General features: G+C 46.7%; 1 protein-coding gene across 2 annotated transcripts in view; it reads right to left on the bottom strand.

Annotated features, from left to right (window-relative positions):
• Positions 1–24,005, bottom strand: part of FRAS1 (Fraser extracellular matrix complex subunit 1) — a 388,317-nt gene that overhangs the window by 196,940 nt on the left and 167,372 nt on the right. For both annotated transcript variants that reach the window (XM_083520384.1, XM_083520385.1), the window contains exons 7-13: positions 22,467–22,550; positions 19,761–19,862; positions 19,483–19,674; positions 9,686–9,775; positions 6,455–6,602; positions 4,753–4,896; positions 2,267–2,401 (exon numbers count right to left, since the gene is read on the bottom strand). In XM_083520384.1, coding sequence (XP_083376510.1) covers positions 2,267–2,401; positions 4,753–4,896; positions 6,455–6,602; positions 9,686–9,775; positions 19,483–19,674; positions 19,761–19,862; positions 22,467–22,550 — 895 coding nt within the window. The remainder of the gene's footprint in view (positions 1–2,266; positions 2,402–4,752; positions 4,897–6,454; positions 6,603–9,685; positions 9,776–19,482; positions 19,675–19,760; positions 19,863–22,466; positions 22,551–24,005) is intronic.

The following is a 24,005-nucleotide window of genomic DNA, read 5'->3' as shown; positions in this document are numbered from 1 at the left end:
CAATCCTCTAGCCAGAGCTTCAGGAGGCTGAAAATTACAGAGATCCATTGGTCCTAAAATGGTGGCAGACAGAGGCAGTGTTTGGCATAATCAGCTGGCAAGTACTGGCATCATGCAGCTACCGTATTAACATGCAGATTGCCAGCTGCTTCCTACTCAGAATTCCATCTTGCATAAAGATGGAGAACCACTTAGAAGCAAGAGGGGAACCTCCTGCGGTCCTATTGCCTGCTGAAAGTGTGCTATTATTAAGGGCAGCATGTTGCAAATGGTTCAGAGGGTCAGAAGTGAATCTATTAATTTTTTTCACTGGAAGGACATCAGGGTTTGCAGGACACTGTCAGACAACGGCATGATGACCATAAAACTCCCTGTTATTTCGGGGAATGCGGCTCTTCCTTCTACAGAGCCCTTCTACAGTGGTACCTCTGGATGCGAACAGGATCCGTTCCAGAGCCCTGTTCGCTTCCTGAGTAGAGCATAACCCACGACTGCGCATCTGCACATGTTGCGATTCACCGCTACTGCGCATGCGCATGACGTCATTTTGGACATCTGCACATGCGCAAGTGGCGAAACCCGGAAGTAATACGCTCCGTTACTTCCAGGTCGCCGCGGAGTGTAACCTGAAAACGCTTAACCTGAAGCAGGTATGACTATACTTGTGATTTTCACAATGTGACCATTTTTTAAAAATGGATTTGTGGCCTAAATTAAGCTAGGGTTTCCCAGCGACTGGGAAATCAAGCTTACTTGAGAGTAAGCCCCACTGAAGTCAGTGGAGTTTTCTTCAGAGCAGACATGTTTGAACCGCTCAAATTAAATTAGAACAATCCAGCAATGGGTGGGTTGAGCTGGGCTTGGCTGCCAATGTTTCATGTTCTCTCCCACTTCTCTCAAAATGTCCTGCCCAGACCCTGCTGACTGCCTCTGTGCCCTCATCTCCCCCTGTTCCCCTCTGTCAGCCTTTGCCAAAACACATTCTAAATTCCTAAGACGCCTGGATCATGGAAAGAAAATGAGTTATGCCTTTTCAAGCCTACGCAAGTGCGCTCTGTTCGCAGAATGCTTTCTACCCACATAATATATGATTTCTCAGCAAAATGCAATTTGGGCCAATTGTTAACAATGTGGTAATTAGGCCAAATATGACCTTTTAAATGAGACTGGGAAAATACCTAAAAAGCAACCGCTCTCTCTCTCTCTAACACACACACACCAATTTTTCTTGAGGCTGATTTCAACCATCACGAAATAACGTGCTTATTATTAGATCTGTACACAATGGGTGGTATTCAATTTACTCAAAGTTAGCCCATTGAAATTAATGAACATCAGTAAGTCAGGTCCATTAATTTAAAAAGGTCTGTTCTGAGCTTAATTTACAGTGTTATCCTGTGCATGTGTACTCAGAATTAAGCACCATTGAGTCTAATGGGTTTTACTCCCAGGGAAGTATATGAGCATAGGATTGCAAACTTAGCATAGATTAGCATGGCCAGGGTATTGTTTAGGGGTTTTTGTTGGGGTGCATGTGTGGCTTTTATTAACTTTTTTGTATCATTATTTTAGGTGCTATGATTTATGTGGAAATTGTTTCAATGTGGTTGCGTATTTTTGGATATTTTATTATGTTATGTTTGCAATTGTCTATTTTTTCATGCTGTAAACTGCCCTGAGCATGGTTTTAACTGTAGAAAGGCAGCTTACAAATAAAATTATGTGTGTATCAATATACCCTAACATTCTTCATATATTTCGTTTCCACTTAGTTATGGCAATTGGCAGCCGAAATACAAAATCTTCCATTGTTCTTGTTATTTTTAAAACCTTTTTTCTGTATCAGTTTAATAACAGCAGCTACTGTTTGACGTTTTTGTTTTGTATTGTTATCAAGCATCTCTTTTACATAAAATATTAGTAGCCTTGTACTCAGCATTGCTTAGGAATTCTAATGTTCAGTCCACCATCTTGATTCAAAATGGCACCCAACTGTATCCAAAAACAGATGGGAAACATCTCCTTGATCTCCGGAAACCATCATGCACATTGTGGCTGAAATATTGTAAGAGGTGTCCAAATGCATAGAGGAAAAACAGCTTTCCAAAACATATAGTAGAGAAAAAGTCATTCAGAGTTTAGAGGGCATTTGAGACCAGCTCCACAACAAACATGCTATCTATTGTTGAGCCATACTGGCTGTCCTTACTAGACCAAGGAGAATACACAAACAACTCATGTCATCAAACATGGGTATCTATCTTACCTGAGCAATGGAGGGGTCCTGGAAAGAATCCTTCACCACATGATGACACACACTGGCCATCCTTCAACTGCAGCGAATCTTTGCATGCTGTACACACAAACCCGTCAGTGCAATTAGAGCATGTCTTCTTGCAGGCTGGCCAAGACAGGAAAGAAAGAAGAGTTTCTTACAGAACAGGAATCTGCAACTGGTAGCCTTGGGGCCATATCTGCACACTTTGGAGACTGCCCTTCCACTCGATACGATACAATAATCTTTATTGTCATTGTCCCATACAGAACAACGAAATCTACGTAAGACATTCAAAAACCAACAAGCCTGCTATCCCAGCTATCCCAACCTGGTTAGCCGCCTAAAAACTCTCATACCCCATTTTTAAATACAATATACTCCCATACAGACTCCTTACACTGCATTTAAAACCAAAATCGCATTTGGATAGAAACTGTTTCTCAGGTGGCTAGTCCTAGTCTTTATAACCCTTTCCAGCTGAAAGAGATCATTTCCGGGGTGCGCACTATCCTGTGCTATCTCTGCAGCTTTTTTTAATGGCACCTGGAAGCACAGATTTGATCCAAGGTGGGAAGAGTGCACCCAATTATTCTCTCTGCAGTCTTTACAACCCTGGACAGCATTGTTTTTTCCCTGACCATGCAGCTCCCAAACCACACACACAGACCATAAGTTAATACACTCTCAACAGTACAATGGTAAATGCCATCAATAGGTCCTTTGAGTGCATACAGCACTCCCTCCTTGATATGGCCTTTCAGGTGCTTACGAAGGATCTAAATCATCATACGGGGATCAGTAATCTCGGTAGAAGGCTCTGCTATGGATGATGATGAGTGGTTCCTCATCATCCTGGGGAAAAGTGACAAGAGGGGTGCCGCAGGGTTCTGTCTCGGGCCCAGTGTCGTTCAACAACTTTATGAACAACTTGGATAAATGAGTTGATGGGATGCTCATCAAATTTGCAGATGACACCAAACTAGAAGGGGTAGCCAATGCTGCAGAAGACAGAATCAAGATTCAAGATGACCTTCACAGATTGGAGAACTGGGCCAAAACTAATGAAGGGAATTTCAATAGGGACAAATGCAAGGTTCTGCACTTAGGCAAGAAGAACCAGCTGCACATATATTAAGATAGGGGACACCTGGATTGCCAGTAAAGGTAAAGGGACCCCCCCCCCGACCATTAGGTCCAGTTGCGGATGACTCTGGGGTTGCAGCGCTCATCTCGCTTTACTGGCCGAGGGAGCCGGCGTACAGCTTCTGGGTCATGTGGCCAGCATGACTAAGCTGCTTCTGGCAAAACCAGAGCAGCGCACGGAATCGCCGTTTACCTTCCCGCTGGAGCAGTACCTATTTATCTACTTGCACTTTGTGCTTTCGAACTGCTAGGTTGGCAGGAGCAGGGACCGAGCAACGAGAGCTCACCCCGTCGCGGGGATTCGAACCACTGACCTTCTGATCGGCAAACCCTAGGAACAGTGCTTTAGACCACAGTGCCACCCGCGTCCCATGGATTGCCAGTAGTACATGTGAAAAGGATTTAGGGGTCTTAGTAGATAAGAAGCTCAACATGAGACAACAGTGTGATGCAGCCGCAAATAAAGCTGATGCTATTCCTGGTTGCATCAGCAGAAGTCTAGTGTCTGTTTGGTCTTGGTCAGACCGCACATGGAGTGAGTCTTTGGACCACAATTTAAGAAGGATATTGACAAGATGGAACGCATACAGTGGAAAGCAACCAGGATGATCAAGGATCTGGAAACCAGCCTTATGAGGAATGGTTGAGGGAGCTGGGTATGTTGGATGGCTCTAGTCATCCAACGTCCAACTCTACAATTCTACGATTCTGTGATGTTTCTGACCAACTGAAAAGCACAAAGGCATCCCTCTTGTTGAAAAGCACACACTGACGAACTTTGAAAGTCAACACAACTCTGGGCATGCTGTCAGCACCCTTTTTTCTGACAAAGGGAAGCCACAATTGACAGATTCATCCTTCCTTACCTGGAATCATCTGCAAGGAAGAAGGGCAGGTTATTAAGTCATTATTTTATTTGTAGGGAAAAGTTGATAAGTAAGTCTGCTTTTCATTATTCAGAAAAGCACCCCACAGAATGTTACAGGCATAAAAAAACATGAAAATGTTTTATTTTTCTGCAGCTAAGTAGAATATTTGAAATACAGTGGACGCTCGGGTTGCGAACATAATCTGTGTGGGAGGCACGTTCACAACCCACAGCATCCGCAACTTGCAGCGGCGCATCTGCACACATGCGGGTTGCAATTTGGGACCTCTGTGCATGTGCAAAGCGCGATTTAGCACTTCTGTGCATATGCAACCACTGAAACCCCGAAGTAACCCATTCCAGTACTTCCGGGTTTTGGCGGTCCGCAACCCCCCCAAAAAAACGCAGCCTGAAGCGTCTGTAACCCGAGGTATGACTGTATTGTAAATAATAAATAGATTACCTAAGCAAAGTCCAGCTTCCTGATAATACCCGGATCCACAGCTGGCCACACAGCGCCCAGCCTGCAGCAGCTTGGTTGTGTCACGGCAGACGTCACAGAGGTCAAAAGACTGTGAGCAGGTCACACAATCCGCATGGCACCGACCTGTTGTTGGTGAAGAAAAGGCAACTCTGGTTCAGTATAGGTGAGTGTAACAATCAGAGGGCAAAGGTTTTATCAGGCCTTTTTCCCTCAACTGTCATTTGGGGGCAGCCATTTTATCAGTGGGAGAGATATGGGTAAAGGTAAAGGGACCTCTGACCATTAGGTCCAGTCATGGCCAACTCGGGGGTTGCGGCGCTCATCTCCCTTTATTGGCCCAGAGAGCTTCCGGGTCATGTGGCCAGCATGACTAAGCCGCTTCTGGTGAACCAGAGCAGCGCACGGAAACGCCATTTACCTTCCCGCCAGAGTGGTATCTATTTATCTACTTGCACTTTGACGTGCTTTCAAACTGCTAGGTTGGCAGGAGCAGGGACCGAGCAACGGGAGCTCACCCCGCCACGGGGATTCAAACCGTCAACCTTCTGATCGGCAAGTCCTAGACTCTGTGGTTTAACCCACAGCGCCACCCGCTAGAAATTGGGGGCTGAGTTTTTGAATTCTCCCCCTTCCCTCCTTGCCCCTGTGTTGTATTTTTGTTTGTTTGTTTCTTAGAATGTAACCTTGTGGGTAAGGAGTGTCTTGTTTTGATTTCATGTAAGTTGTTCTGGGAGCTTTGCTGGCTGAAGAGTGGGGTACAAATGCTATTATTATTATTATTATTATTATTATTATTATTATTATTATTATTATGCCACCCACTCTGGGTGGCTCCCAACATAATGTTAAAAACACAATAAAACATCACACATTAAAAGCACGAAGAAATAAAAATATATATGCACATATGCAGTATTTGTTGCAGTTGTTATTACAACCACAGTTAATACACTTCTTCTTCTTCGGCGATCACTTGTAGCCAAGTAAGATTGTCTTCCATAAACACAGTTTTAACAGTGAGTCCATAAGTGACTGTGGAGGCCAATTCTGGAACCACACGTCCTTCCACAGAGGGGACATTGGTTTCCAGGCAGGAGTTGATCACGATATGGATTTGCCAATCGTGCCTTCCTCTTAGTACGTTTCTCCCTTGCGTCCTGAGTTTGAGTGTCTTCAAAGCCCATGACACCTTTGGTAAAGGCTGTTCTCCAACTGGAGCGCTCGCAGGCCAGTGTTTCCCAGTTGTCGGTGTTTATACTACATTTTTTTTAGATTTGCATTGAGAGAGTCTTTAAACCTCTTTTGTTTGACCACCAGCAATACGCTTTCCATTTTTAAGTTCGGAATAGAGTAGTTGCTTTGGAAGACGATCATCAGGCATCAGCACATGACCAGTCCAATGAAGTTGATGTTGAAGAATCATTGCTTCAACACTGGTGATCTTTGCTTCATCCAGTACACTGATATTAGTTTGCCTGTCTTCTCTCTCTCTCACACACACACACCCTTTTGTGTTGGAATCTTTGTAAGGCGCCCTTTCCGGCTGAAGAGCAGGGCAAAGACTCTTCAAACAAACAAGAAAAACGATTAAACAAACACAGGATACCTGCGCCCGAGCCTTCAGGGACAAGGAGGGGCGAGACATTTGAAAAGAAACAAAGTTCAACAGTCATAGAAATACCTGGTTCGCAAGGAGGGCAGCATTGTCCTGCCGCGGCAACTGCCACGCTGCCTGTGGGGCAAGTCGGACAGGACGGAGAGGAGCAAATCACATCGGAATCCTGGCACTCGCATTCGCGGCACAGACCCTCTTTCCATTTTTCTCCGCTCTGCATGAGAAAACGATAACAGCTACGGCCTATTGCATCTTTTCAGCACTGTGTTATTTATTAAATTTTGTGGTAAGTGGAACAAGAGCCAAAAGGGGATGGAGCATGGGTAGGCAAACTAAGACCTGGGGGCCGGATCTGGCCCAATCGCTTTCTAAATCCGGCCCACGGACGGTCCAGGAATCAGCGTGTTTTTACATGAGTAGAATGTGTCATTTTATTTAAAATGCATCTCTGGGTTATTTGTGCGACGTAGGAATTTGTTCATTTCCCCCCCAAAAAATATAGTCCAGCCCCCCCCCCAACAAGGTCTGAGGGACAGTGGACTGGCCCCCTGCTGAAAAAGTTTGCTGACTCCTGATGGAGCAACAACTGTCAATTTTACCTTTGCACAGTAAGGTGATTTCTTAACACACAGCTGCAGCTCCCAAAGGGGTTTCACAGTCAACCCCTCTTCACAGGGAACTCTGGGAGTTGTAGTTCTGAGAGGGGGATGGGGGGGTCTCCTTACAGCTCTCAGCACCCTTAGCAAACTACAGCTCCCAGAGGAGGGCTAGGGGAAGACATGACTGTTTAAAGCAGCATCGTTGTGCTTTCAATGTGTGGTGTGAATGAGGCCACACATGTGCGCATGTGTACATGTCTTCGGATATAAAAACAGGCATCCCATTCCTTGACAAATGGCTAAACTAGCCTTGGAAAGGGAATGCTTTGCTCCACCGGCAAATGCTTTGATGCAGGCTTAGATGTTACAGTTCAGACAACATTGATCTTTTTCCCCTGCCTGTATTGATTACACTGTTAGGAGCCATTCAATTGTACAAATGTAGCAGCTAATATCATCATTCAATTGCCAGAATAAGGAAAGCCCTCAAAATCTGATCGCATCAAATTATGATAAAACAGCTAAACATTTGGGAGCAAGAGTGCTGTAAAACATTATCGAATGAGGTAATCCCATTCCAATAAAGCTGCCAATTGACAGAGAACATTTCAAGATTGTTTCCAAGGATCCTGAAAGTGCCTTTCTGTTGTGCAACCTCTCTCTCTCTCTCTCTCTCTCTCTCTCTCTCTCGACTTGAAACACACTGTGATCAGACTGCAAGTGAGCAGGATAGTTTTGCTGTTGAGCAAAGGGCTGGAATAAATTTCCTTTGGGTACTTCTGCGATATATAATATTATGAATTTGGCAATCCTGGCTACTGTGGATCAATCTTGATTTTTGCCTAGGGTGGCTGGGGCAACGCCGTCAGATGGGTGGCATTGGGCAGCAATCATCACCTGATTGACAGTCCAGGAGGCCTGACAAAACATGATGGACTAGTTGAAGTGCAGGAAAAATCAATAGTCTCTCAGGGGTGGCACTCACAATTAATCATGGTAGTAGCCCAGCATGCTTATTTGTTCCTAAGGTGTCTATTGATTGCTGTTTTGGCTGCAAGCTGTTAGCAGCCTGCCTACCATTTTGTATCCTCCATCAGGCCATGGTTCTATCTTCAGTCAATCAAAATGTTATTACGGTCATAGACCAGCATAAGTAGGTGGGGATACAATCATTTAAAGTCTGTGAAATGCTTTGGAAAGCTAAAATTATTTAAACAAAAGGTACATATAAAAGATAAGAAGCTAAAAGAAGGTGTAGGGGCATTAAACAAATGTGGAAAAGCATAAAAGTTTAGCATATAGAAGGCTATGGCTATCAATTTACAAAGCACTTGGATATGAGTGTTCATTAAATCTAGTTTGCATCATTCCAGGGATACATTCATTGCAGTGAGGAAATGGCAGGTGCCGCCAAAAAATGGCGGAGAATATGGGAAGGGGGGAATTCTGCACATTGGCCTACTTCTAGGGGAGCAAGAAAAACCTCAGAAATTTTCTCAGGAAAACTGAGAGTTCTCTGCTTAGCTCCAGTTTCCAAAGCCCTTTCACCCAGAGGAAACAAAAAACCGGAGCGAAAGGCTCCTGGAATGTCTCTCATTACAGAGGAATGGGGCAAGAACCTTAGGACTGATTGATAGACACAGCCAGTTCCCAACATCCCAGCACACTGAAGCATGGCCAAGAAACAGATCCTGGGCAATTGAGACAAGAGCTGGCGTGACTCTCACTGCAGACAAGGGCTAGCCTGGTATGCAGTGGCTCCCCGTGAGTTCTCCAGAGCAAAGTTACACTTTTCTCCAAAGTTGCCCCACGGCAGTCAATGGGGTTTACTGCCAGGTTAGTTGCACATAGAACTGATTGCTGAAAAGGGGAAAGGACCACAGAAGCTGCGAGTCATGCTAGCTAGGAACTCCATTCTGTTCCTCCTCTCATTTCAGATTCGTCAACAAGGAAAGTTTGTACAGTGGTACCTTGGGTTAAGAACTTAATTTGTTCCAGAGGTCCGTTCTTAACCTGAAACTGTTCTTAACCTGAAGCACCACTTTAGCTAATAGGGCCTCCCACTGCCACCGCACTGCCACTACACGATTTCTGTTATCATCCTGAAGAAAGTTCTTAACCCGAAGCAATATTTCTGGGTTAGTAGAGTCTGTAGCCTGAAGCGTATGTAACCTGCAGCGTGTGTAACCCGAGGTACCACTGTACAGTGGTACCCCTGGTTGCAAACGGGATCCGTTCCGGAGGCCCATTCACAACCTGAACAGAACACACCCCAAGTCTGCGCATGCACGGGTCGCGATTCGCCGCTTCTGCACATGCGCGTGACGTCATTTTGCGCGTCTGCGCATGTGCGAGCAGCGAAACCCAGAAGTAACCTGTTCCGTTACTTCCGGGTCACCGCAGGACGCAACCTGAAAACGCTCAACCTGAAGCAAATGTAACATGAGGTATGACTGTATACTTTCCAGCACTCACTAGCTTAAGTGCTAGAATATTGCTTTTTTAAAAAGAAAAAACAACAGATTTTTGGATGCAGAAACACGTCTTTCAGCTAAGTAGATATGTGCAAGTTATAAACCTACATGGCTCAGGTTACGTAGCCTGTGATTCTACACTGATGGCTCCCATTTGGGTGAATATCATTCTTCAATCCATCACCCAAACAGTTCTATGTGCCCCAAGTTGTCAGGCTACTTACATATTTGGTACGCCCTTGGTGAACACAAGGCCTGCCTCTGGGAATGCATTCAGGACAGCACTTGCCTTCTAAACGAACTAATTCTTCACCCTGTGGAGAAAGAGGCAGCCACAGCATGATACCCAGAATTAGCGTTTTTTTAAAAAAATAAAAATACAATGCTGGAAGAAGACAGTGGGAGCCCAAACTTTTTTTTTTTTACTGGAATGCAGTCTTTAAGATCCTATTTCCCTTTATCACTCCTGGAGCTCATTCCATCACTCTTGGTTCTCTCCCAAAAGATATGTGTGCTTAAATACCTTTGTGGCTGCAGAACAATTCCCGCAAGCTCCCAGCCGAAATGCCACAAAACTGGCAAGGGATCAAAACGGGGATCCAGTTTCATGGACTGAATCCAGCCTGCATGGCTATCGCAATTGGCTTGCTTGATTACTTTGTCGTCCATCGCAAAAGTTTCCTCCAAAGAGCTCAAGAGTGGTGGATAGGGCAATGGTCCCCTTTTTAGCCTCACAACTCCCCCCTGTGAGGTAGGCCAGGTATATTTTAGGCTGCTGAGAGAGCGCAAACTGCATGATTGCCGCTGAGCCGCGAAGGCAAATGGGGACTTGAACCCAGGTCAGGGCAAGGAGATAAAGGTAATGAACATGGCTGGGAGGAGGTAGCTGGCCTAAGGTTACCCAGTGAGTTTCACTGCTGTGGGGGGATTTGAACCCGGGTCTCCCAGTTCCTAATCTGACACTCTCTCTTTTCCCCCCCAATAATTTTTTCTTATTTTCTTTACACATTCATTCTTACAGTACAGTGGTACCTCGGGTTAAGTACTTAATTCGTTCCAGAGGTCCGTTCTTAACCTGAAACTGTTCTTAACCTGAAGCACCACTTTAGCTAATGGGGCCTCCTGCTGCCGCTGCGCTGCCAGAACCCGATTTCTGTTCTTATCCTAAAGCAAAGTTCTTAACCTGAAGCACTATTTCTGGGTTAGCAGAGTGTGTAACCTGAAGCATATGTAACCTGAAGCGTATGTAACCCGAGGTACCACTGTACATTAATCAACCTATAAGCCTTATGCTCTGCCGAGCTTGCAACTTCCCTCCTTCCCTTCAGTTGGTATCCCTTATCACATCCTGTTGCGTATTTTATCTTTTTACACCTAAATCATCCTGTCCACATTGTAGAAGTTACCTCAATCCTGCTAGTGTCTTTAAGCTTTTACAGTTGTCCTTTAAATACACAATAAATTTACTCCAATTTTTCCGGAATCTTTGATCGTCCTGATCTTGAATCCTGCCAGTCAGTTTGGCTAACTCCGCATAGTCTATCATTTTCGTCTGCCACTCTGCAATGGTAGGAACTTCTTGTGATTTCCAGTTTGGGGCCAACAAAGTCCTTGCCGCAGCTGTGGCATACATGAATAATCTTTGATCTTTTGAATTAATCTCCTTTCCCATCAGGCCAAGCAAAAAAAGCCCCTGGCTTTTTAGGGAAAGTATATTTTAATATTTTCTTAAGTTCATTGTAAATTGACTCCCAAAATGTCTTAACTTTATCACAAATCCACCACATGTGATAATATTCACCATCCACCTCTTTGCACTTCCAACATTTCTTATCCTTCATCCTATGCGTTTTTGCCAATTTTGCCGGCGTTAAATCATCTTCATTAAATTTTCTTTCAGAGCCATACATGACATAAATTTTATACTTTCATTCCATAATTTTATCCAATTCGATGTTATGCCCAAAACTGATAGCCCACCTAATCTGACACTCTCACCACTAAACCACACAGGCTCGGTGGATATAGCCATGGGCAGATATATGTGTGGATCCGTGGCTGGATCTAAATTCTCAGCCACATATGCTAGCTGTATCCCACAAAAGTCATCTTCACAATGCATATATAAATGCAGTAATATTCTAGGTGCCGAAATCCCAATGGAGCAGAAAATACTCTTTATGCATGCGACCGCCACTGTGCGGATGTTATTGACCCAGAGATGGAAAGAAGATAAATCCCGACCAGAGAAGAATGGCAGATTAAGTTGATGGCTTGTGCCGAAATGGCAGAAATGACTGGAAGGGTAGGACTCGAACCGGTGGCTTCAAGTTGCAAGAAAAGAGATTCCGACTATACATTCAGAAAAAGCTTTCTGACAGCATGTAATGGGAATTGGGGGTTGCTCGTGCGTAAGTTGCTGCCACTCTCGGTGAGGTTGCCTGGATAAACCTTCCCCTGGCTGGACAGTCCTGATTCCGCGTCTGTCTCAGTCACTGGCAGAATCCGTCAGTGGGCGTTTCCTGAACTTCTTCCAACATAAAAGTTCCTTGACGGATAGTCTCCGCCTAGCCTCCCTGCGCGGAAGTCTTCTGTGCAGGGTGGGTGTGGGCAGTGGAGGACCAATGCTCTCCCCGCTGGTCTCTAGCGAAGAGTCCTGGAGCCATCCCTCTGAAGCTCGCCTCTGCCCGCCTTTCTCCCTGGTGTAACGCTGATTTCCTTCCCCGGTCGCTGAGCCCCCTCCTTTCCTGCTGGGACCTTCTTCGGCATCGCTCGGGAGCCCTTCCTCCACTCCTGACCGTGATGGCAGTTCCCTGACACAGCAGGAGCTGTTTGGCAGTGGAACAGACTTCCTTGGGAGATGATGGACTCTTGTTCCTTGGAGGTTTTTCAGCAGTGGTTGGATGGCCATCTGTCATGGATGCTTTAGCTGAGATCCTGGCATTGTGGGGGGTTGGACTAGATGACCCCTGGCTCCCTTCCAACTGTACAATTCTATGAATCTATGGTTCCTCTGAAGGCAACATTTCGTTGACCCTTCAAGGGGAAAGCTTTGATCAATGTTTGATCACCTCTGGGAAGTGTGCTTCTAGGAAAGGGAGGTTAAACTATTTATACATCTGTTGCAAAATTATGCGGTGTGGAAAGAGCCCTTGTCACAGTACATATTGTTAACATTCCCGGTTGGTGCTGTTACCTTCCCCAGCACGCACAAGAGCCCACTTCATATAACAAGCAAGGACAAATATGTATGGGGTGGGGTCCTCCCTGCCAAAAAATGCCCGCCTGCCTGCCAAGATTCAGAGCTGGGGAGGATTGTTTAAGATAACGGTCTCATTTTTCGCTGCCCAGCTTACAATGCAACGCCAGGGGCCACAGTGGTGGCAGCGAGGCTGTTGAAATGAAAGCCTCTTCAAAGATCTACACAACAGTTTGCGCCTCGTGCGATCCCTGAGGCGACGCTATGTTCTGAAAAGGAAAAAACGAAGAAAGAAAGCACTTGTTCTCTAACGTTTTCTCCTCAGAACATCGTGGCCTCCCACTCTGTTGGGTGGGGACCCTCTTAAGAGCAGTCCTGCAGGATCAGGCCTGGGGTGGCATTCAGCTAAGCCCTACTCAGGGGTTTTATAAATCGGTCTCTTGGTTCCATATATAGGGGGCATTGCAATAAATAGTACTACAGGTCCTCTACACAAGGTTGCCCACACAAAGTCTCTCCTTGTACTGTACTTTGCTGTACTGAAGAAGAAGAAGAAGAGTTTGGATTTGATATCCCGCTTTATCACTACCCTAGGGAGTCTCAAAGCGGCTAACAATCTCCTTTTCCCTTCCTCCCCCACAACAAACACTCTGTGAGGTGAGTGAGGCTGAGAGACTTCAGAGAAGTGTGACTAGCCCAAGGTCACCCAGCAGCTGCATGTGGAAGAGCGGGAATCGAACCCAGTTCACCAGATTACGAGCCCACCGCTCTTACCCACTACACCACACTGGCTCTCTGACCATCCACCACCATCGAGGGCATCGATTGGAATCATAATTGGGAGTTTTGTCAAATAACTACTTTGGATGCGCTCCGTTTTGATAAGTGGGAACCATGGTGAGCTTTTGGTAGAGGCAATCGTGGTTGAATCCCTTTCTGCATCGGACCAGAAGAGACAATCTCTTAAGTGCCTCTTCTCCATCTTCATGATCACCTAAAGATCTTGTAACTGATATTGGGTCAAGAGGCGTTGGGTGGCATCCTTCCAACATTTGGTCTGTTCCCGTTCTGTGTGCTAAGCCCTACTCAGAGTAGAACCACTTGAAATTAATGATCCTAAGATGGGCATGTCCATTAACTTCAAAGGGTTTACTCTTAAGTAGGATGAGCGTGGAATACCACCTCAAAGGCCTAGTTGGTCCAGCGTCCTTTCTCACCGGTGCCAACTTAGGGCCTCTGAAAAGCCCACAAGCAGGATAGGAGCACAGGGATGTTCTATTGCTCAGGATGTTCTATAACCAGCATTCAGGAACACCCTGCCTCTGAGCCTGGGGGGAACATACAACCATCCTTTCCTTAAGTGGGGCTACCTTTGAAGGTGACTCGGAAACTACAACTAATCCAGAACGCGGCAGCTAGACCGGTGAAAAGGAGCAGCCACTGGGACCATATAACACCGGTCCTAAAGAACCTACAGTGGCTCCCATTACGTTTCCGAGCACAATTCAAAGTGTGGTTCTGACCTTTAAAGCCCTAAATGGCCTCGGCCCTGAATACCTGAAGGAGCATCTCCACCCCACCATCCACTAAGGTCCAGCTCCGAGGACCTTCTGGCGGTTCCCTCACTGTGAGAAGTGAAATTAGAGGGAACCAGACAGAGGGCCTTCTAGGCAGTGGCGCCCTCCCTGTGGAACACCCTCCCATCAGATGTCAAACAGATAAACAGCTATTTGACTTTTAGATGACATCTGAAGGCAGCCGTATATCAGGATGCTTTTAATCTGTGATGTTCTGTTGTTGTGGTGGTGGTGGTGTTGTTGCTGCTGTTGTGTTACTGTATACTGTATTATGTTGGAACCCATCCAGAGTGGCTGGGGCAATGCAGTCAGATGGGCGGCGTATAAGTACCGTATTTTTCTGTGTATAAAACACTGCTTTTTGCTTTTTAAAAAATTAGGCAAAAATTGGGTGTCGTCTTACACACAGATAGTGAATGCAGAAGGGCAACATGCGGTTAATGGCAGCAGCAAACAGGAGACTGGTGGTGGTGATTGGGCGGGTGATTGGTGGCTGCGGCAAGGCCTGCTAGCGATTGGCTGTGGCTGTGCCAATTGGGCAGGCAACTAGTGGCTGTGGAGAGGCAGGAAGGCGATTGGCGGCTGTGGCAAGTGGGCGGGTGGGCTGCTGGTGGCGCCGAGTGGGCAGACAATTGGCGGCTGTGGCGAGGTGTGCAATTGGAAGTGGCTGTGGCAAATGATTGGCAGTGGCGGACAGGTGGGTGAGCGATTGGTGGAAGTGACCTCCCCCACCCCACCCCAAAAGCTAAACAACTCAATTTCTGAATTTGGGGTTTTAAAAATAGGGGTCGTCTTATACATGGGGGTGTCTTGTACATGGAAAAATACATTATTATTATTATTATTATTATTATTATTATTATTATTATTATTTGCTGGGCCTGAACTCCTTTTCTACAAAGCTATTGTGGAAATATGAATAGTTCACATTAGCGCTGCTCATCCCACACAATGTGCTATTGCCGCTTCTCAAACGCAGCTGCAGCTGTTCATTGTGAGGGAACAGGCATATTAACCTGAGCCTGAGGAAAAGATCTTAAACGCCCACAGTGGCACCCTTTTAAAAATATCCCAGACTGCCTAGGATACTGCACTCTCACTCTCTCTCAGAACAGCAGAGCTGAGGATTGTGGGATTTCCCGGGGCAGTTCAATGCCTGCCAACAAACTTCACCCTTCTCCCAGTCATCTGGTAATAAATAAATGCAAGCCCACATTTGTCAGAGAACTTAAGAGACAGCCACCTGAAACTCGCTGCTTGTCGAGAGGCTCATCCCAACCAGTTTGCTGGAAGCGTGTGAAATGAGTTTCTTTTCTTGCATAGTCTCCATAATCCTGTCCCTGCCTACCTGCCCTGCCTATGCCAGGGGCCTCGTTGCAGCTTAAACAGAGTTATGTGACCAGAAAAGTTAATTCTTCCCCAACGAAGGATGAAACCCGCGGAGACCTGGCTTCAATTTAGCTCCGGTTTACTGATGCAAATGTCCTAAATACAGAACTAGCTGGGAAGATTTGGGAGGGTTTTGAAAGCAGGCGGAAGGGAGAGAGAAGATACCTGCTGCTTTTGTTGCCGACTTTATAAAATATTTCGGTGGAATGGCACCGATGACACCTCTGGGGGCTGCTGAGCTAGAATACATCACTGATAATAAGCCGCGGAGTGTGCACTCTGGACTAAAAAATACATAGCTATCCATCTAAAGTTAATCCAAATTCCACATCCAAATGAGCCGAGTTCGGCTGCCCCTGTAAATAATGCAAATTTGCGAAATGTCTCGTACTTTGCATAATTGATGCTGTGAATCCTTACATACACACACATACACACACTGACTATCTAGCGTCATTTTTTCTGCTTATCATGAAGCAGGGGCAAGAAAGGTCACAAGAGGGTATGGACCAGATGTCAGGAGCAACTGCAACTAGGGCTGGGACCCCATAGCTCTTGTGTACAGCTGCCCCGTAAGCTGCCAGGGTTGGGTATGTGGGCACCTGTGGCAGGAGGGGGGGGAGAAAGTGGGCAGTCCCACTGTCGAGAACACATGGCAGATACTTAACTCTTTGTTGTCAAAGATAACACTAATAACACTAATAACAATAATAATAATAATAATAATTTATTATTTGTACCCCGCCCATCTGGCTGGGTTTCTCCAGCCACTCTGGGCGGCTTCCAACAAAGATTAAAAATACCTTAAAATGTCACACATTAAAAACTTCCCTGAACAGGGCTGCCTTCAGATGTCTTCTAAATGTCAGGCAGTTGTTCATCTCTTTGACATCTGGTTGGAGGACGTTCCACAGGGCGGGTGCCACTACCGAGTAGGCCCTCTGCCTGATTCCCTGTAGTTTTGCTTCTCGCAATGAGGGAATCGCCAGAAGGCCCTCAGCGCTGGACCACTTGCATCACTTTTACAGCTCTGGATATCTGTGAATACCAATCTAGTGGCTAGGCAGCTATTTCAGGTCCATGTTCTGTGGAGCAGTTGTAGCAACAGGGGACCACCCCCTTTCCACCAGCTGGAGACTATGCCTGCATGGAAACTTCCTCTGCCCTTCCCCTTTCAGCCCCTTCCTGGTCCTGGGTTACTGTTGTGCTGGAGAAGGGTGGGGAATATTTCACTTGCCTGGCCTGCCTCTTCCTCCAACCCCTCCTGCGCTCCACCCTCCAGCTCTGAAGTTTCCCTTGCCTCTGACTCTTGCCTCTCGAGTGATTGTCAGAGACTGGCATAATGAGGATGAGTGGTGGGTGCCGCCTGCCCTAGAGCCCCCCCCCCCCAGGGATGACACCGAAGACGACTTAGACCCTGGATCATGGTGGTGGTGTCACGGTCCGGTTCACAGGCGATCGAAGTCCTGGCAGGGGACTTCAGGACCAGGGGCAAAATGGCAGGGTGGGAGCAGGAACGGGGGTCCAGAAGCCAGGAGTCAGGAAGCCAAGATTCTGTGGGTCAGAGAGCCGGGAGTCAAGAAGCCAAGGGTCCGAGGATCAAGAAGCAAGGAGTCAAGAAGCCAAGAGTCCGAGGGTCAAGAAGCAAGGAGTCACGAAGTCAAGGGTCCGAGGATCAAGAAGCAAGGAATCCACAAAGTCAAGGGTCCGAGGATCAAGAAGCAGGGAGTCAGGAAGCCGAGGTTCAAGGATCAGGAAGCAAGAAGCCAAACACAGCAAGGCAGGGAACGTGTTGCTGTGGCAAAGAGCCGAAGGGAAATGTTGACCTTATATCCCTTCCCAGCTCTTGCCACCTGGTGCTGTGAGTTACCAATTGGCCTCGCCTGTGCGGCAGCGCCTTGCCTCTTCAGAACAAACTTAGGAAGGCCCCAGTCCTACAAATTCCTATTGGTCACAGGGCCTGGCTGCTGCATGCACACCTGACAGGTGGGACACTGGAGAGCAGTCTGAGGAAGGGAGGAGGTGGGAGACACTAGAAGCAGGAGCTTGGAGCGGTCAAAGGGGGGTGGGGTGTTAGAAGAAAGAGGCCCTTCAAAGACAGGCTGAGAATTGTGGTGTGAGTGCAGACTCAAACAGAGAGGAGTCAGAAATTGCTACCCAGCAGCGGGACAGTCCCAGTCTGCTGGCTCACCTCCCCCTCTGACACTGCGACCGAGGAGAGTCCTGCACATTGCTGAGCAACAGGCCAGACATGCCCAGAGGAGGAACCACCACCACCCCACCCCACCCTGCTTGACGCAGCCTTCGTCTGCTTTTGAGGGATACAGAGTGCAAGGTTAGAGGGGAAGGGTGGGGGCAGTGGTCAGTTTCAGCAATGTATCCTTCTGGATTAGGCGGAGTCAGAGGAACTCTGTTGTGTAAAGTATTGCACTTGGGCAAAAAAAATTGAGAGGCACAAATACAAGATGGGTGACACCTGGCTTGAGAGCAGTACATGTGAAAAGGATCTAGGAGTCTTGGTTGACCACAAACTTGACATGAGCCAACAGTGTGACGCGGCAGCTAAAAAAGCCAATGCAATTCTGGGCTGCATCAATAGGAGTATAGCATCTAGATCAAGGGAAGTAATAGTGCCACTGTATTCTGCTCTGGTCAGACCTCACCTGGAGTACTGTGTCCAGTTCTGGGCACCACAGTTCAAGAAGGACACTGACAAACTGGAACGTGTCCAGAGGAGGGCAACCAAAATGGTCAAAGGCCTGGAAACGATGCCTTATGAGGAACGGCTAAGGGAGCTGGGCATGTTTAGCCTGGAGAAGAGGAGGTTAAGGGGTGATATGATAGCCATGTTCAAATATATAAAAGGATGTCACATAGAGGAGGGAGAAAGGTTGTTTTCTGCTGCTCCAGAGAAGCGGACACGGAGCAATGGATCCAAACTACAAGAAAGAAGATTCCACCTAAACATTAGGAAGAACTTCCTGACAGTAAGAGCTGTTCGACAGTGGAATTTGCTGCCAAGGAGTGTGGTGGAGTCTCCTACTTTGGAGGTCTTTAAGCAGAGGCTTGACAACCATATGTCAGGAGTGCTCTGATGGTGTTTCCTGCTTTGCAGGGGGTTGGACTCGATGGCTCTTGTGGTCTGTTCCAACTCTATGATTCTATGATTCTATGATTCTGTGTTGCCATTTTCTGTGACTAAAATCTAATTGCATTTCATGCCTCACATTCTTCCTGCCCTGTGGATGACCTGCGCTTGCCTGACAATCCCTTGACAATGATACAGTTCCCCACAAATCAGTGGCCCCCTCTCCAGAGCCAGACTCCAACACCTCTTCCCCACAGTGCACAGTTGCCTGTATCCTGCCAGTTCCCGGTACCCACCCCAAATAAACAATAGTCGGGGAATATTTGTGGAATATTTGAAAAATCATGGTATGCAACTAGGTGCATTGGTAGGGTTTACTTAAATCAAGCAGTTAAAAGTATTGTCAAGATTAATTGTAGAACAGTTCAAAAATGGAATGAAGTGGAAAATCCAGTGTTGAAAATTTAAACAAGAGAAGAAGCTGCAAAAGGGAGGAAGGGAAGTCTGATATGTATCGATATTGGAAATATGAGACTTTAAGATGTGTATTCATAAATTATTGAAAACTGAAAACAGAATTTATAATGGTGTTATCTAAACAAAAAATAAAACAAAACAAATAAAACACAATCCCAAGATTCCCAGCTTTCATTTCTGCTTTTCCTGTTGGGTTTTTTTGTTTTTAGTTAGTGTTTCTGGGAATGTTCTATGTAAATAAATAATAGAACTAGATAGATAAAGTTGCTCAAAACGCGGTCATTTTCTTACCGGGGCACACTCCACCTTGGCACACCCTCCGTGCCAGCAAGAGACTCGCCCTCCGTCACACATGCAGAACTCGCACCCGGTACCGTTCCACATCTCGTCGTGGTACCTTACGATGCCATCATGAACGCAGCTCCCCTTGGAGGGGACGCATTCCTCGCAGCAAACTCCAGGACGCTGTATTTTGCTCTCCCCCTAGGAACACGCAATTCAGATGCCTCGTGAAAAGAGAGAACAGCAAACTGCTGGGATTCTCCCAGGATTCCAAGCTCGGAAATTACCTTCTCGCAGGTCACAGGTGTGCAGGTCTGCCTCAGACACCTGGGCTCCCCTCTGTCGCAGACACAGGTTGTGCAGGCATCTTTCTGCCACTGCTCACCGTGCTGTGCAACAGAAATAAACGTAAGTACTCCATTCAGGTTAACCGCTGATGTCCACATGGGGTGGACAACACCACAAAATAGCCTGATGGAGACTGGGCATCCACAAGATGGTGGCTGGCTGTTGGGAGGAGAAAAATGAAAAACTGGGCGGTAGGAGGAACCAAATAGAGTATCCTGAGTAAACAGAATAATAGAATTGTAGGGAAGAGAACATGAGGGTCATCTAGTCCAAGCCCCTGGAACATGTGCAGAGGAGGGTGATTGTTATGAGTTGAATAGGATCCAAAATGCAGCAGTCTGATTGGTCCTAGAATAGGATCCAAAATGCAGCAGTCTGATTGGTCCTAGAATAGGATCCAAAATGCAGCAGTCTGATTGGCCCTAGAACAATAGGATCCAAAATGCAGCAGTATATTTCAGTGACCAAGGTGATCAAGGATCTGGAAACAAAATGTATTCTAAAGAGGAAAGTCTTCACTTTTTTATGATGGAGGAAATCTACATTGTTTTTAATTGGACACTTTGATTTCTAAATGAACTGATGGGGTACGCCAGCCACCCAAAAACAACAAGCATTTGCTTGGGTTGCTGCTAAGGAGGGTAATACTCGTTGTGCTGACTCAAAAAGGGGGTGGGAACAGAAAAAGGGGTTCTGCCTTCTGCACTTCTGGGGCATTAACCATACTCTGTTTTTTGCTAGCTGTGGATAGCAAGCTCCTTCTCAGACCTTCCTAGTTTACAACTTGATCCTTTTTTAATGAAACACATTGTATAAATGGTCTTATGTGTCTTAATTTTAAAATAAAATGCTATCAGCTGCAGCGGGGCAGGGGGAAGGATCTGGAAACGAAGCCTTATGAAGAATGGTTGAAGGAGCTGGGTATGTTTAGCCTGAAAAAGAGACTGAGAGGAGATGTGATAGCCATCTTCAAATATCTCAAGGGCTGTCCCATGGAAGAGGGAACAAGCTTGTTTCTCCTGCTCCGGAGGGTAGGACTCAAACCAATGGCTTCAAGTTGCAGGAAAGGAGATTCCAACTAAACATCAGGAAAAAGTTCCTGGCAGGAAGAGCTGTTTGACTTTGGAATGGACTCCTTCAGAAGGTGGTGGACTCTCCTTCCTTGGAGGTTTCTAGGAAGCTTGGACGGCCATCTGTCATGGATGTGTCAGGGGACTGCCATCGGAACAGGGCAGGGAAGAAGAAGAAGAAGAAGAAGAAGAAGAAGAGGAGGAGGAGGAGGAGGAGGAGGAGGAGGAGGAGGAGGAGGAGGAGTTTGGATTTGATATCCTGCCTTTCACTCCCTTTAAGGAGTCTCAAAGCAGCTAACATTCTCCTTTCCCTTCCTCCCCCACAACAAACACTCTGTGAGGTGAGTGGGGCTGAGAGACTTCAAAGAAGTGTGACTGGCCCAAGGTCACCCAGCAGCTGCATGTGGAGGAGCGGAGACGCGAACCCGGTTCCCCAGATTACGAGACTACCGCTCTTAACCACTACACCACACTGGCAGAAGAGCAGTTGGGATACAGGGAACCTCTGAAAATCTTGAGAAGCAGTTCCTCTTCCTGCGGTGGAGAAAGCCACACCTCCAATGGAGAAGAGGGGAAGGGGCTAGAGGATGCTGCTGGGAGCTCCAGCGCCGCACCTCATCAGTCTGAGGGTGGGGAAAGCCACACCTCCTGGGTAAAGGAGGGGAAAGGGCTAGAGGATGCTGCTGGGAGCCTCGGCACTGCTCCTGGCCAAGCCAACCAGGAGGGAAGCATGCCTCTTCCGTCACCCACCTTGCGCAGAGGCGTAAAACGCAAAGAAGGAAGGAAAAGGCTGGGGGTGACTAAGCTCTTATGTTGGGGGAGGACCCAGAAACGACCACTCCTGGATTCTGCTAGCGATTGAGGCAGACATGAACTTGTGGTTCTGCACTGTAAATAGTTTTGCACCAAAATAAAACCTGTAGAAGACAGGTCGGAGTCCTGACTGGTTACTCATGAGCAACCACCATTGCCATCTGACAGGATGCTTTAGCTGCAATTCTTGCATTGCAGAGGGTTGGACTAGATGACCCATGGGGTCCCTTCCAATTCTATGATTCTATGAATGCAGGAATCTTTCACCCAACTCGAGGTTCAAGCCCACGACCCTGATATGAAGAGCCTGGTGCTCTACCAACTGCGCTATGTTTCGTCGCATGCCCTGCTCGCATAACTCTGTAACGCATCAAATGCATTCCTGATTTTTTGAAAATATATATTTTTTTTTTGCAAAGCTCTGTCCTGGATCGCCAGAGCCTGTTATCTCCAACCTGCCCTCGCCCTCCTCTTGCACACCACTTTTCAAACTATGTTAGCAGGAACGGCCTTATCTACACTGGCCTGTGAACTGAGTTGTCTCTCGCCAGCACATTCCTTTCTACTTCTTAATCCCCTTCATTTCGTCAGGCTTCCCAGGAAGAAGAAAAGCAGCAGGTTGTAAAAAGGAGAAGGAGAAGAAAGGGGGGGAAGAAGTTCACGCCGGCAAAAGCCTCCAGTGCCGGGAGAGGAGCAGAAATGTGTCATATGCAGCCCACGCCAAGTCAATTCCTGCCTGCCTTCATCAAAAGGTTTCCTTACCTCATATGCTCTCCCAGGTGTAGAGCAGGATTTCGGAGTGCATTGTGGGCAACACCTCCCAGCAGGTACAACCACACTTTCATCCTGAGCATTGGGGAAAGGGAGGGTGGAAAGAAAGAAATTGCATATAATAAGAGAGACACCAGACCTGGGAATTATAGGGACAGGACCAGTGGCGTAGCGTGGGTTGTCAGCACCCGGGGCAAGGCAAGTAATTTGCGCCCCCTAACCCGTCGATTTGCGCCCCCTAACCCGTCGATTTGCGCCCCCTAACCCGTCGATTTGCGCCCCCTAACCCGTCGATTTGCGCCCCCTAACCCTAACCCCCAGATGTTGCGCCCGGTGCGGCCAGCCCCCCCCCCCTGCACCCCCCACGCTACGCCACTGGACAGGATGACCCAGACCATATAGGAATTTATTCATGTATGCAACCACGGCAGCAAGAATGTTACTTGCCCCCAAAAAATGGAAAAGAAGAAGTCCCAGCCAAAGAAGAATGGATAAAAACATTTATGGAATAAGCAGAAAAGGCGAAACTTACCGGAAAAATAAGAAAGTCAAGATAGCAAACGCCTTATAAAAGAATAGAAATGGTTTATTGAATGTTTGCAAATAAACTGTAAACAGATAAGAACATTGGCAGGATTATTGTAATAATCTGCAGTTTTGTAAGAGTAGACGAATAAATGGTAAAATTAAGTGAATTTGGATATGCAGAAAATATTCAAAATAAACTGAAGGAACCGCAGAAAGAGGGGGAAGGGAGTTTTGAAATGCGGAAATTATTATAAAATTGAAAATCATAAATAAAATCATTTTTAAGAGAGAGAGAGAGAGAGAGAGTATATCAAGGAAATGTTTCACCTGGCAGGTCATTTTTGCAAATAACTAAAGCTCTCAAATCAAGCAGCCCTCTTGATTTGGGACCTTTTGTCCCTGAGATCTAATGCCCTCCATAGACCCCAAAAGACAAGGTACAGAGGGGCCTAGATCTCCCCTTAACTTTGCCCCAGGTAGCTAAGCCCCTTTCCCCCAGGATGACTACAGCTGTAGGAATTGCTAACTGGTAAAGGCAAAGGATAGATACAGCCTATTTTCTAGCAACCAACAACCAATTCTGCCATCTTACTTGCTGGCCCTGGGGGGCCCAGCAAGGGAGAAAGGATGTGAACTGCACTGAGCACTAAATATGTGGCAAGAGAGATACAGGCAGAGACTGGAGTTGAGGCTGAGGGCAAAGAGGCCACTCTGTTCTGTTGCTCTACAATATTAATGAAATGTGTCTCGGGATCCCTTTTGCATTTAATTTTTGATTCTGCACGCTGCATCACCTTGACATATCCTCCTCCAGCACTTCCAAAGCACATCCAAGGGTCCCCGATTTCAGCCCTTGGAGACTCCAGGGGGACAGCTGAAGCTTTGCAGCTTCAAGTCCAACTCTGAGATCTCTCAAATCTCAAGGGGAGCCACTGATTCCATGTAGAAAAGTGAAGGCGCAGGTATCTTCAGATGATGGGGAGCCCATAGCACCCCATTCTA

This window comes from Podarcis liolepis (assembly GCF_965112155.1).
Source record: "Podarcis liolepis genome assembly, chromosome: 9".
Classification (NCBI taxonomy): domain Eukaryota; kingdom Metazoa; phylum Chordata; class Lepidosauria; order Squamata; family Lacertidae; genus Podarcis; species Podarcis liolepis.
This window is presented reverse-complemented; position numbering and strand designations above follow the sequence as displayed.